General features: G+C 40.0%; 1 protein-coding gene across 1 annotated transcript in view; it reads left to right on the plus strand.

Annotated features, from left to right (window-relative positions):
- PYGL (glycogen phosphorylase L) overlaps nucleotides 1-12,520 on the plus strand; it is a 47,359-nt gene that overhangs the window by 31,947 nt on the left and 2,892 nt on the right. The window contains exons 15-20 of the mRNA XM_032236729.1: nucleotides 1,071-1,218; nucleotides 1,986-2,044; nucleotides 3,719-3,860; nucleotides 7,898-8,105; nucleotides 9,781-9,915; nucleotides 10,694-10,760. Coding sequence (XP_032092620.1) covers nucleotides 1,071-1,218; nucleotides 1,986-2,044; nucleotides 3,719-3,860; nucleotides 7,898-8,105; nucleotides 9,781-9,915; nucleotides 10,694-10,760 — 759 coding nt within the window. The remainder of the gene's footprint in view (nucleotides 1-1,070; nucleotides 1,219-1,985; nucleotides 2,045-3,718; nucleotides 3,861-7,897; nucleotides 8,106-9,780; nucleotides 9,916-10,693; nucleotides 10,761-12,520) is intronic.

Genomic DNA, 12,520 nt, shown 5'->3' on the forward strand with positions numbered 1-12,520 from the left:
TTTTCTGTCTCCAAAGTGCTTTACAGATCATCTTTCATTGCATTTTGTTTATATATGGCAAATTCAAGAACATTCAAGTGACAAATATAGAACAGCATTTTTATCATGCTTTAGCATGAGGCTGTTTTAGCATTAGGCTAAAACAGATAATTTGTGATGTATGCATGCCCTTTTTTTGACAAAAAAAATGGCCCATTTTCGCGGAAAATGGGCTGTTTTGGGGAGGTCTGCAGAGTGCAAAAACTTTTTTTTTTAATTTGCCTTGGTGCGTCTTATACTCAGGCGCATCTTATACTCCAAAAAATACAATACGTTGACAGTTCCTTGGCAGTCAATCTGGAGAGTACCAGGTTTTGGAAGACTGCAATACAATAAGACTTTCAGAAAAGCTTTGGAGTGAACTGATAAGGGCCATCGTAAGAGGCACTTTTGAGCAAATCTTGTCATATTTCTGCTTACCAGAGGGAATACAAACCTCAGGGAAGACTCAAATTTGGTCTTTCACAAAGTACAATACACTTTCTACCAAAGTATGTTGGTGTGAGCAGGCTACAACAACATGCATATATGCAAACAAGGAAATAATTGTTGGGTAAGTTTCTACATTCTCTATAGGTGAAGTACAAGTGGCTATGGGGCTCACAGCCCAGTGACAGGATGGGAGGAAGCAGCCTGCAATAGACCAATTGAAAGCCAACTCAAACTCCAAAAATGTTTCCTGCATGCAACCTAGAATGTCCATATAGGAGGTTTTCCTCCATTTTCTTGGAGAAAATGTTATGCTCAAGCTGTAGTACCTTGGACTACTTCATCTTCCCTCAATGGTGGGCTACTACAAAATGGAAGTAGTGTTTCAAAGACATGTCCTTAGCTAAAAGCAAATAAGTCAATTTTTATTGGGGATGCAAGAAAGCTGACTAGAAGAACTTGTTCCATTGCCAACCTAGTCAATCTTTGCAAATAGAATTGAAAGTAACACCTTGAGCAAAAAAGATTTTTGGCTGGTTCTGTCTTCTTTTCACTTGGTTACGAAACCAAACAAGTGGTCATACCTCCCTTCCTCTTCACAGGAAAACAAAGTCAAATTTGCCCAGCAACTGGAGCAGGAATATAAAGTGAAGATCAACCCAGCTTCCATGTTTGACGTGCAAGTCAAGAGAATTCATGAATACAAGCGGCAACTCATGAATTGCCTGCATGTGATCACCATGTACAACCGTGAGTAAAGTTGTGCCTGGCACACAGCAAACAGAGTTGTCTGTTTTTTAGCTTTCTCTGCTTGCATAAATGCAACAACACTGCTTTAAAATAGAATCAAATGGTAAACAAAAATGCCTAATAATGTTTAAAGAATTACAATCTGAAACAAAACAGTGGTGTGGTGGCCTAGTCTCCCAATCAGGAGCCTGTGAGTTCGATCCTAGGTAGAGGCAGGTATTTCTCTCTCTGGGCACACTGAGAATGCATCTGCTGAACAAAACACCATCAGTCAATGTCCAGTTGGGTGACTTCATATTGTTTGGATAATGGACCCTACATTTATAGTTTTCCAGCTCTGTCTTCTGATGGTTGACCTTGGGTTGACACACCATGGGCTGGCACAGCTTGGTTCCCATTTCCCCCACCCTGATTCCTCCCTATATTCCAATCTCTCCTCCCTCCCCTCCCACATTAGTAATGTCAGGCTATCAGCTTGTGATACGTGGTTAGCAGAATGGCAGCCACGATACTTGAAGAAAATGTTCATAAGATTGTCTGAGAATTCCAGAGGTATCCATCAGCACCTTCAAAGTTGGGAACGTCATGGCAAGAAAGGGCAAAGGAAGCCAAATTGGCTGCAGTTGTTCAAGAAAGAGCTGAGCTGACATGATGGACCTCAAAGAAAGCAACTCCAAAAGAGAGATGGGGGCTGGAAGAGGCAAATATGACTACTTTATGCCTGGACAGAAGTCAAGCTTAGGATCTCTGGTCTTTCTCCTTTGCAGGCATTAAACGAGATCCAACAAAGCCATTTGTGCCCCGGACTGTGATAATTGGAGGAAAAGTGAGTGATGGATTTGAGGGTCAAGATTCATCTTTTGGGTGTTCTGCAAAGCAAATTGCAACATTGCTGGAAATGCCATTTTCTATCCTGAACTATTATTACTAATCCATTTCTAATTACTCACATAGGTAGCATTAGGAGAGTCTTTCTTGTTTTCTCACCAGGTTAAATTGTGTGTGCGCATGCACCCACATGTGTGCACATTTGTGTATGTATGTATGTATGTATGTATGTATGTATGTATGTATGTATGTATAAATAGTCTTGAATAGATATGGATGTATCATAAAAAGTAGAATATCCAGGCACCTTCAGAATTATGGCCCTTTTAGTTTGCTTCTTTTTTTAAAAAAAGGTTTTTTTTATTTTCATACATGTAACCACAAGTATACTATTGCATCTTAACAATCACTATTTCATATTATCCAATATTATATCAATTCCTCTTACCATCAAACCACAACTGTTGTTTGCTCTTCTGCTTTCCATACACCATATTATATCCTATTTCACCTCCGCCCTATCTCCTCTCCCTCTCTCCTCTTCCCTACATCCTTTCTTCTCTCTATCATCCCTCTCTTCTCTACTTCCCCTTCCTCTCTCCTTCTCCTCTCTCCTCTTTCCACTCCTTCTCTCTCTTCTACTCTTTCGCTCTCTTCTGTTTCCTTCTTTAGCTTGCTTCTTATGGAAATGTCTGCCATTGTCTTCTAGGATTTAAAAAAAATCCCCGTTGAGCCTACAGCCTTGAAATTTTCCTGATTTTTTTCCTATTGAACTACTAATTAGATTCACATCCATTTAATATTTAAAGAGCTGTGAAGAATATTCAGTTATGTAGATATCTCTATGTCTACCTGTCTGTCATCTGTCTGCTCACACACTCTCTTTCTCTCCATGTCTTTAATTCAGTGAAAGTTATTCCTTAAATATATGCAGCTTTTATATCCCATTTTCCCCTGCCACCACTCCCCGCCCCCCATGAAAAATCCCATGCATTTTAGCTCACTTTTTTCCAAATGGTGCTTTCTAGATACAGTTATGCAACTCTCCAAATTCTTTCGGGCCTCTTTGGAAATTCTATTTGTGTTTGTATTTATTAGTTTGTCAAATCATGTACAAGAAAGCAGGTATAAAGATAAACATGGATATGAACGAAATAAATGAATACAAATGAATGGGAACAGTAGGACAGGGACGGTAGGCACGCTGGTGGTCTTATGCACACACCCTTTACGGACCTCTTAGGAATGGGGTGAGGTCCATGGTAGACAATTTAAAGCTGTGGGGGGTTGAGGATGTAACAATGGAGTCAGGTATTGACCACTCTGTTGTTGAAGTGTATTTTCTGCAATCGAGTTTGGAGCGGTTTACCTTGAGTTTGTATCAATTGTTTGCCCGTGTATTATTGAGGTTGAAGCTGAAGAAGTCACCTTCAATTCTTCAATTGAATTCTAAACAGTTCTGGGAGTTGTAATCCCATTTCATTTGAAAGCATAGCAGGTTGGCCTAAGGCTGCTCTAACAATTTCTTCGATGCTAGTCAGAAGATGCTTCCTTGATTATGTTGGTGTTCTGCAGCTTCTGCAGGTTTTATTCAGCTTGGAAGTAGAATTGGTAGTCATGATTATTATCGTAATCTCAACTCCTAACTGCCGCATTGCTTCCTTCCTTCTAGGCTGCTCCTGGGTATCATATGGCTAAAATGATAATAAAGCTGATCACTGCTGTGGGCCATGTGGTAAACAATGATCCTGGGGTTGGAAACAAGCTGAGGGTCATTTTTTTGGAGAATTACAGAGTCTCACTGGCTGAAAAAGGTAATACATCTTGAGGTACCAGATTGGAATATATAGGAAAGAGAGCCCTTTAATGAACAATAGTCATGTTTTGCCTAAGAAACTAATGAATAGGGCTGACCAGAATTTCAGATTTGATTTGGCATGTATGTTCCTCTTGGCTTCTAGGTGCTTGCTAAGAAAAGATTTTTCGAAATGATCATTAGTATTTCTTATATTATTATTAACACGCTCTGATGCTAAGGAGTTAGACATTCTACTCCCCCTCACCACCTGAAAGGGAGAGAAGGGGATAATAGGAGAGACCTCTGTGGGGCAAGCCTGATGGAGAGAAGGGGAGAAGAGAGGCTGATCACAACTACTCATTAATGTTCAAGCTTTAACTCTCAATTTATCAAGCCCGATCATATAGTTGAGTAGTGAAGCACGGGTATCCAACCGACTAGTGTTTTAAAGCCAAGGTGGCGCAGTGGTTAAATGCAGCACTGCAGGCTACTGCTAGATCAGCAGTTCAGCGGTTCAAATCTCACCGGCTCAGGGTTGACTCAGCCTTCCATCCTTCCGAGGTGGGTAAAATGAGGACCCAGATTGTTGGGGGCAATATGCTGACTCTCTGTAAACCGCTTAGAGAGGGCTGAAAAGCCCTATGAAGCGGTATATAAGTCTACTGCTATTGCTATTGCTATTGCTATTGCTATAAATAAATGAATAAATAAATGCTGGCTGGTTATCTCAAGTATTCTGCTGTGTTACATTTTTGTTGCAAATTCTGCTCTTTTTTTTTTTTTTAAATCTATTTTATTCATTTTCACATTCCATTTTACAATCACTTATATACAGGGTATTTGCTATAAAAGAAAAAATATATATAAAAAAAATAAAAAAAAAATAAAAAAGAAAACACAACTCATCATTCACAACCCCACCTGACACTTCCATCCTCCATACACCCCATCTACCCCCTCCAACTTTCCTTTCCTCCCTCTAACGCTCCCCTCCTACTTCCCTTTCCCCTCAAACCTTCCTTCTCCCCTTACTCCCAACACGCCCTCCTTGCATTCCCCTTACTCCTTCCTTACTCCTCCCTCCTCTTTCCCTCTACCTCCCTCCTTGGTGTATTCCTTTATTCAAGTGTTGTTTATTATAATCTGATAAAAAGTAAAATAAACCAAGGGGAAAAAAAATATAAAGAAAGAAAAGAGAAAAAAGGAAAAAACAACAACAACCGTATATAAGTGCATTCTTGTTCTTATTGAGACTATGTTAACACCCACCCAACCACCCCCCATAAATCCCCATCCCTACTCCTCCCGACTTCCCAGGGCCCACACCTGGCACTGCCTTCTATCTAAAGTATCTTATGTTCGTATGGATTAAAAATAAAAGTAATATATTAAAGGGAAAAAAAACCAAAAAGAAAAAGAAAAAAAAAAGAACAAAGAAAAAAGAAAAAGAAAAAAAAAGAAACTCTTTGTGTTAAGCTCAGCCCCCCATCTTTATCTATGCTTAAATAGTATAAGTCATTCTATCTATATTTTATTCTCGTCTCTTGCTTCTTTGTTATTTACCCCGACCTCCTGTAGACTCTCCCATTCCTCTTCCTTAACCTTGTATTCAGATAAACATTTATCCAAATTTGTATAGACATCAATATACAATCTAACTCAAACATAATCCCTTCTAGTAAAATTTAAGCAGCGTGGATCATTCCACATATTCAAATATTACTTTACAGAAGAATAATCAAACTTTCCCTTTCTTAACCTTAATTTCAAACAATAATTCAAAATAATCTGACCAAACTTTCCCTTCTTAGTAAAATTTAAGCAGCGTGGATCAAGTATTACTTTACACAAAAATCAGTTTACATTCTATCTTGAAATGATCCGGACCAGCTTTCCCTTCTAATAGGATTTAAACAACGTAAATCATTCAGTATATACATTCAGTATCACCCCACCAATATACGTAAATCATTCCGCATGCATTTTACCCTCATCCCTTGCTTCTCAAATATTTGCCACTATCAAATTTATGCAAACATTAGTTTAAAATCTAGCTCAAAATAATTTCACCAAGCTTTCCCTTCTAATAAAAATTAAATAGCATAGATCATTCCACATATTCAAATAATAGTTTCAGCAAGAATCAGTTTACCTTCTATTTTAAAATAATCTCTTCAAACTTTCCCTTCTAACAAGATTTAAACAGCGTAAATCATTCTGCATGCATTTTACATATATACATTCAATATCACCCCACCAATAAATTCCGCTTTTTCTGCCGGAGAGAGGTCGCAAACCCCCATTCAATCCACAACTTTAGTGAATATTTTAGAATGTCTAAATCCTCAAACTCCGCTTTTCTGCTTCTCCGAGGGAGGGGGAGCTACCCCCTCCATCTTGCAGCCATGTGGTCTGTTGCTTGCCTTCTCCTTCGGCTTGTCTCTCCTCTTTTCCAAGTGAATCAGGAAGTCCCGCCTTCAAAGTCTTGTAATAGAAATCTCGAGCCTCCGAAACAGAATTGAGACGAAGTCTTTGATTCTCAAATGTGACCGTAATGCCGGCTGGGGCCTCCCATTTATATTGAATCTGATGATTTCTAAGCTCTTTAGTTAAAAAGGTATAGTCCCTTCTTGCCTTTAACATCTGGAAAGGTATTTCTTTGAAGACAATCAAGTTCTGGCCATCAACTCTCAAAGTATTATTGTAAAAATTTTGCATGATCGCGTTTCTGGATTCTTTTGTGGAGAAATATATAATTATGTCCCTCGGGAGCTGTCGCTGTTCCGCTACCAACGAATTCTGGCGATAAATTTTCCGAATCTGCCAATCAAAGTTAAGTCCCGGGCTTCCCACCGCATGGCTGAGGGCTTCAACAAAGGTCTGTTTCAGATTCTCTCGCTCCTTTTCGCGGAATCCTCTGACTCTTATTGCGAATGCCTTCTTATTAAAGTTTATCATAACGAGCTGTTCTTGAGTGTCTCTAATTTTTTGTTGTAATATTTGAATATTAGTAGTCAAATTAGAATTAGCCTCTTCCAAACTTTCTAATTTATTCTCTATTTCAGCGGTATAATCTGACAGGGCAGACACGGCTGCAAACGTATTCGCCTTCATTTGGTCAATTTTAGACTTTAAATCACCATATAGCTCCAATACAAATTCCTTAATTTCTTGTTTAAAATCATTAAACATTTGAAAAAAAAATTCCTGTGTTAAGAATTCTCCAGTAGAGGGCGTAGGAGACAAGGGCTGCGATGCCAGTGTAAATTCTTTAAGTTCATTCACGGATTCTTTAGGCACATTTGTAGAGAGACGCTTCGATTTTGACCTGGGTGCCATTATAAATAAACAAATAAACAGCGCTTTCGCTCCCCTCTGTTTCCAAAAAAACAAAAACAAAAATTATTTTGTTAAGGAGCGGTCTGCAGGAAGGTAAAACCGGCTACGTACATCCCCTATCAGTCACCAATGGAGAGAAATCGCCATTTTGAAGTCCGTTTAAACAAAGAAGCCTCTAAGACAAATGGTGCTGGTATTTACGATAGTAATAAAAGCATAAATCTCACAGGGGTGGGACCCGCCTGTATTGATCTTAGCTTCAAACAACTTTGCTTTGTCCTGGGGGGGGGGGTCGCCTGTCTAGGGCTGCAAAAAAAAGGCAGCTGAGAAGAACTGGCTGGAGATAAAAGCTCCGCTCACGCTGGATCTAATCTCTGTCCACAGCCAAAAAAAAGAGAAAGGCTGTGAATTACGAATAGACCCTAGCACACAGAGCTACTCCCTGCCCCTTTATGCCAAAAAGGGGTGATATCTATGATCTTATTTAGATATACAGACCAGATCTCTGAGAGGAGCTCGGTTGAGCCCTCCTCGGCGACAGGCTCCTCCCCCCGGGCAAATTCTGCTCTTGTCGGTGCATGATTTATTCTGCTGGGGACTATTTAGGAGCGTGTGAGTTTCTTGCCTATCTCCATGCTTTAAAAAATAAGAAGATTAAAATGCAAATGAGAGAAAAAGAAATGCCCAGATGCTAAAATAATATTTCCTTGGCAGTGATCCCTGCTACAGATTTATCGGAGCAGATTTCAACAGCTGGTACCGAAGCCTCAGGCACTGGCAACATGAAATTCATGCTCAATGGGGCTCTGACCATCGGGACCATGGATGGTGCCAATGTAGAAATGGCAGAAGAAGCTGGAGAAGAGAATCTCTTCATATTTGGCATGAGAGTGCCAGATGTGGAAGAGTTGGACCAGAGAGGGTAAGTCTGGTTAACAGCTCAACTGGGGCGCAAGTGGTTGTAGGAAAAATTCTCAATTGTCTGGAGTGAAATGGACTTCCAAAACTTGAATGGAGGAGGGAGACACAGAGTAGACTAATGGTGTTTATGTGACCTCATATTTTAATGGCATAAAGATTTAGCACTAGGAATTTATATTATTGGAATGAAACATGTATGGGGTTCTAAGGTAAAGGTAAAGGTTCCCCTCGCATGTATGCACTAGTCTTTCCTGACTCTAGGGGGCAGTGGTCATCTCCGTTTCAAAGCCGAAGAGCGCTGTCCGAAAACATCTCCAAGGTCATGACTAAATACCCAAGGCGCATGGAACTCTGTTACCTTCCCACCAAAGTGGTCTACTTGCATTTTTACATGCTTTCGAATTGCTAGGTTGGCAGAAGCTAGGACAAGTAACGGACGCTCACTCCATTAGGCGGCGCTAGGGATTCGAACCTTGAGATCGACAAAGCTCAGCATCTTAGCCACTGAACCACCACGTCCCATGGGGTTCTATTCTATGCCTTAATAAGACACTTAGGCCTGGAGATAGAATGTTCTCTTGAACTTCCGTCTTCCTACAGTCGTTTTTTTTTTTGTTCAGGTGTCAATGCCACATTAAAAAGAGGGAATGGGTGGAATCAGTCAAAATGCTGAAATAGTTATTGGGTTATGTTTTCATGGATTAATTGCTTTGAATGAAAAAAAAACATTTGAGCATTTCAGATAATAAAACCTCATGCTGTGGATCCCAGCTGTTAGGGTACTATACTTGGCGGGGTTTCAAGAGGTGGGTCTTTTCTGCCTGAGTGGCCAACTTCTGGAATCTTCTCTCCTTGGGAGCGAAGTTAGCATCCCACTAGTCCCACAAGAAGTTAACATCCCACTAGTCCCACAAGAACTGGTCATCTGCTTGAGTGCCAGGGTGTCAATTCACAAAGCATTCCTGGCCTGCTCTTGAGTTGTCATAGGAAAGGGGGGGATGGGAAACCGATGAAACCGCACTGCAGCACAAGACAGATGTACATTCCAGACTTGCCTCTCTCAAGGCTGTATCCCAGGGTTACTTACAGTGACTGGAGGGGAGTGCTCTCTACAACCCGCAGAGTTTCCCCATTGGCAAATGTGATTGATGACACACCCTGGTGGGGAGGGGGGAAACAGGGTCATGCTTGGGGCCGTAAATTTTGTGGAGTCAGAGGTGGCTTCACTTTGGTATGTGCCGACATGAAGCTCTTAATAAATGACTGGATTTCTTTTGAAGCTTGGCTCGAGGCTCATAATTTAATTAGGGCATCCTTCAGAACCCTAACACAGGGGACTTGTGAGAGCTTGTGGTGGCTCTCTTACTGCAGTTAACATTATCTTCTCTTATTCTTGTGCTTTTAATATATTTTAGAAATGAATGTTTTTATATGTGTATCATTTTTAATTAAATGTTGCATGCCATCCAATGTTGCCTGTTTTTTTGTTTTTTTTGTGAGATGGGCAACCATGCAAATTTGATCGATCTGTAACATAAAGCATCTTTTGGATTCAGTGCCTCCAAAATAAACCCTTTTCTATGATGCCATTCTGGGTCTCTCCTCTGTTCTCTGTATGTACCTTTCCTGCACTGCTCTCAAGACGAATATTCTGATGGCTCCGCCTTCTTCCACAGGTACAATGCTCAGGAATATTATGACAAGCTTCCTGAATTGAAGCAAGCTATGGATCAGATCAAGAGTGGTTTCTTTTCACCACAACAACCTGACCTGTTCAAAGATTTGGTCAACATGTTGTTCTACCATGACCGGTAAGTAAAGATGCCTTATGTATTTTTTTTAATGGCCATTTGTGTCATTATCATTTGTCAGAGAGACATTTGAGTCCAAATAAGGTCAGTTTTCTTTGGTGCATGTAATTAAAAAGCACCAAGAAACAGAGATCCAGTATGAAGTTCTTCTCTTAACTCGTTTTGTCATGCCAATGAAATTCAGGATAGACTTGCAGGGTAGTGGTATATGCACAAAATCATAGTTTTAATGCTTAGGATCACCACTTGTTAAATAAAATGTGTTACTCCCCACCCAAGTGGTGACTTGTCAAGAGATTTTTGCAGTATCCTCTATTCTTAGATAAGGTTTTGGACTGCATTAAAATGAAATGCTCTTATGGGCCAGTGGACTAATTCTAAATTTTGCGGACATTCTTTTGCTTTACTCACAAATTAGATGATATGGGGGAGTGATTTGTTATCATAGAGTGCCCAATTATCAGAAACAGACTGGCATGGTTGTTCCCCACCATTCTCTCTTGCTTTCATGGATGCTTCTTACAAGGTGTTAAAATTTATTGTTCTGGACACTTCTGGAACACAGTATTTGTTTTTATTCTGAACCATTCTAATCTTACGTGGTCTGGCAGTTTCCCAAAAGCCAATCCTCGGAACAAAAATTAATTTGTGGTGTTCCAAAGAGATAGTGTTCTGGAATAATGAATTTCAAGACTAACCAGTGGCCAAGGTCTAGCAATCTAAAACCCAAATTGCCTTCAAAGCATTTCACACTTTTTGGTTTCTTTCTTTTGGATAGATTTAAAGTTTTTGCAGACTACGAAGCTTACGTCAAGTGCCAAGACAGTGTCAGTCAACTCTATATGGTAAGCTGGGTGTGGAGAATATTTACAATGTTTATTGTATTCAAACGAATAGTCAAAGTGCTAATCCATCATGTGTTCTGTCCTGTGTATCCCTAACCACACAAATTAACTATCTGTTCTACAATGAATTTGTACAACACATATACTCAGTTAAATTAACCCATGTTTACTGGACTAAATTTTTTGAGTTTTCATGATTTACTGGATTAACCACTAACTAAATTTAATGGATTAACAAAAACTAGAGTAGAAATGATTCATGAATCATGCCAAACTATTCAAACTTAATTTTTTTTGAATGCTTTATGCAATGCATTGGCTTAGTATCCGTGATTTGAAAATAATTCACTTTGTTGCCATGAAGTTGGCTGACCAATTTTATTCATTACAGTGACTAAATGAGTGTGCTTTTAAGTCTTTCTATAACTCAAATTCTATTACTCTATAATTAGTGACCCGGATTCTACAAGCAAACAAATAAGTAAAATAATTAAGCAGCTTTTACAGCACACAGAGTGCTGTGAAGTGCTATAGAAGAGTATATAAGCCTAAAATGCTAATGCTATTTTACTTAAAATAAGGCAGCTTTGAATTTTAGCTAGGGCATTAAGATGATCAGAGTATGTCTAATTTTATGGACAGTAGCATAGCATATTCAAGAAAATGAAAGCATTACTGATCTGATAAAAGCAACTGTGCATAAAATAAATGAATTGTTTGGGTACTTCACTAGATAGGAGTCTGTAGAGATTCCCAGTCATCCAGGTCATGGTTGTCCCAAAGGAGCTTTTTCAGGAGGCAAGAGGACTTTCTTGTTTTTTCCTTTGAAGATGTTTCGCTTCTCATCCAAGAAGCTTCTTCAGCTCTGACAGGATAGTGGAGAATGGAAGGATTTGTATTCCTTGCATACATCTGGTCATTTGCATCCTTTTAGAGGGTCATTGAAGCACTTGGAGGTTTATCTGTGTCCTCAGGGTCACCTGAGTGGTGCTCCTGGTTTCTGTATTCTGCAGTTTTTTCTCTCTGGAAATCCATTCCTACTCCCACACCATTCAAAGGGTGTTCATCCCAAGTTGTATAGTTAAAAGTCTGTAGAGATTCTCAGTCATCCGGGTCATGGTTGTCCCAAAGGTGCTTTTTTTTCAGGAGGCAACAGGACTTGCTCGCTTTTTCTTTGAAGACATTGTTTTTTCTTTGAAGACGTTTTATAATTCCTCTCACTAAAGGTAAAGGTTCCCCCGCACATATGTGCTAGTCATTCCCAACTCTAGGAGGTGCTGGTCATCTTCATTTTGAAGCCGAAGAGCCAGCACCGTCCGAAGACGTCTCCGTGGTCATGTGGCCAGCATGACTAATCGCCGAAGGCACACAGAACGCTGTTAACCTTCCCACCAAAGGTGGTTCCTATTTTTCTACTTGCATTTTTACATGCTTTCGAACTGCTAGGTTGGCAGAAGCTGGGACACGCAGTGGGAGCTCACTCCATTATGCGGCACTAGGGATTCGAACCACTGAACTGCTGACCTTTCTGATCGACAAGCTCAGCGTCTTAGCCATTGAGCCACTGCATCCCTTAATATAATTCCTTATCACTAGATAGGAATTACAAAATGGGCCTTTAAGTCTTTTTAGGAAGGTGCAGTGTAGCAAGACATACGTGGAATGTAGCCTCGAGTTGCAGGAGGGAAGGGCTGTTTCTTGGGAAGCAAAGAGACAACATAGCTTGAAATCTTTAGTCTGCAGGAAAGGGAGGAAGGTGG

Source organism: Thamnophis elegans, chromosome 1 (genome assembly GCF_009769535.1).
Source record: "Thamnophis elegans isolate rThaEle1 chromosome 1, rThaEle1.pri, whole genome shotgun sequence".
NCBI lineage: Eukaryota > Metazoa > Chordata > Lepidosauria > Squamata > Colubridae > Thamnophis > Thamnophis elegans.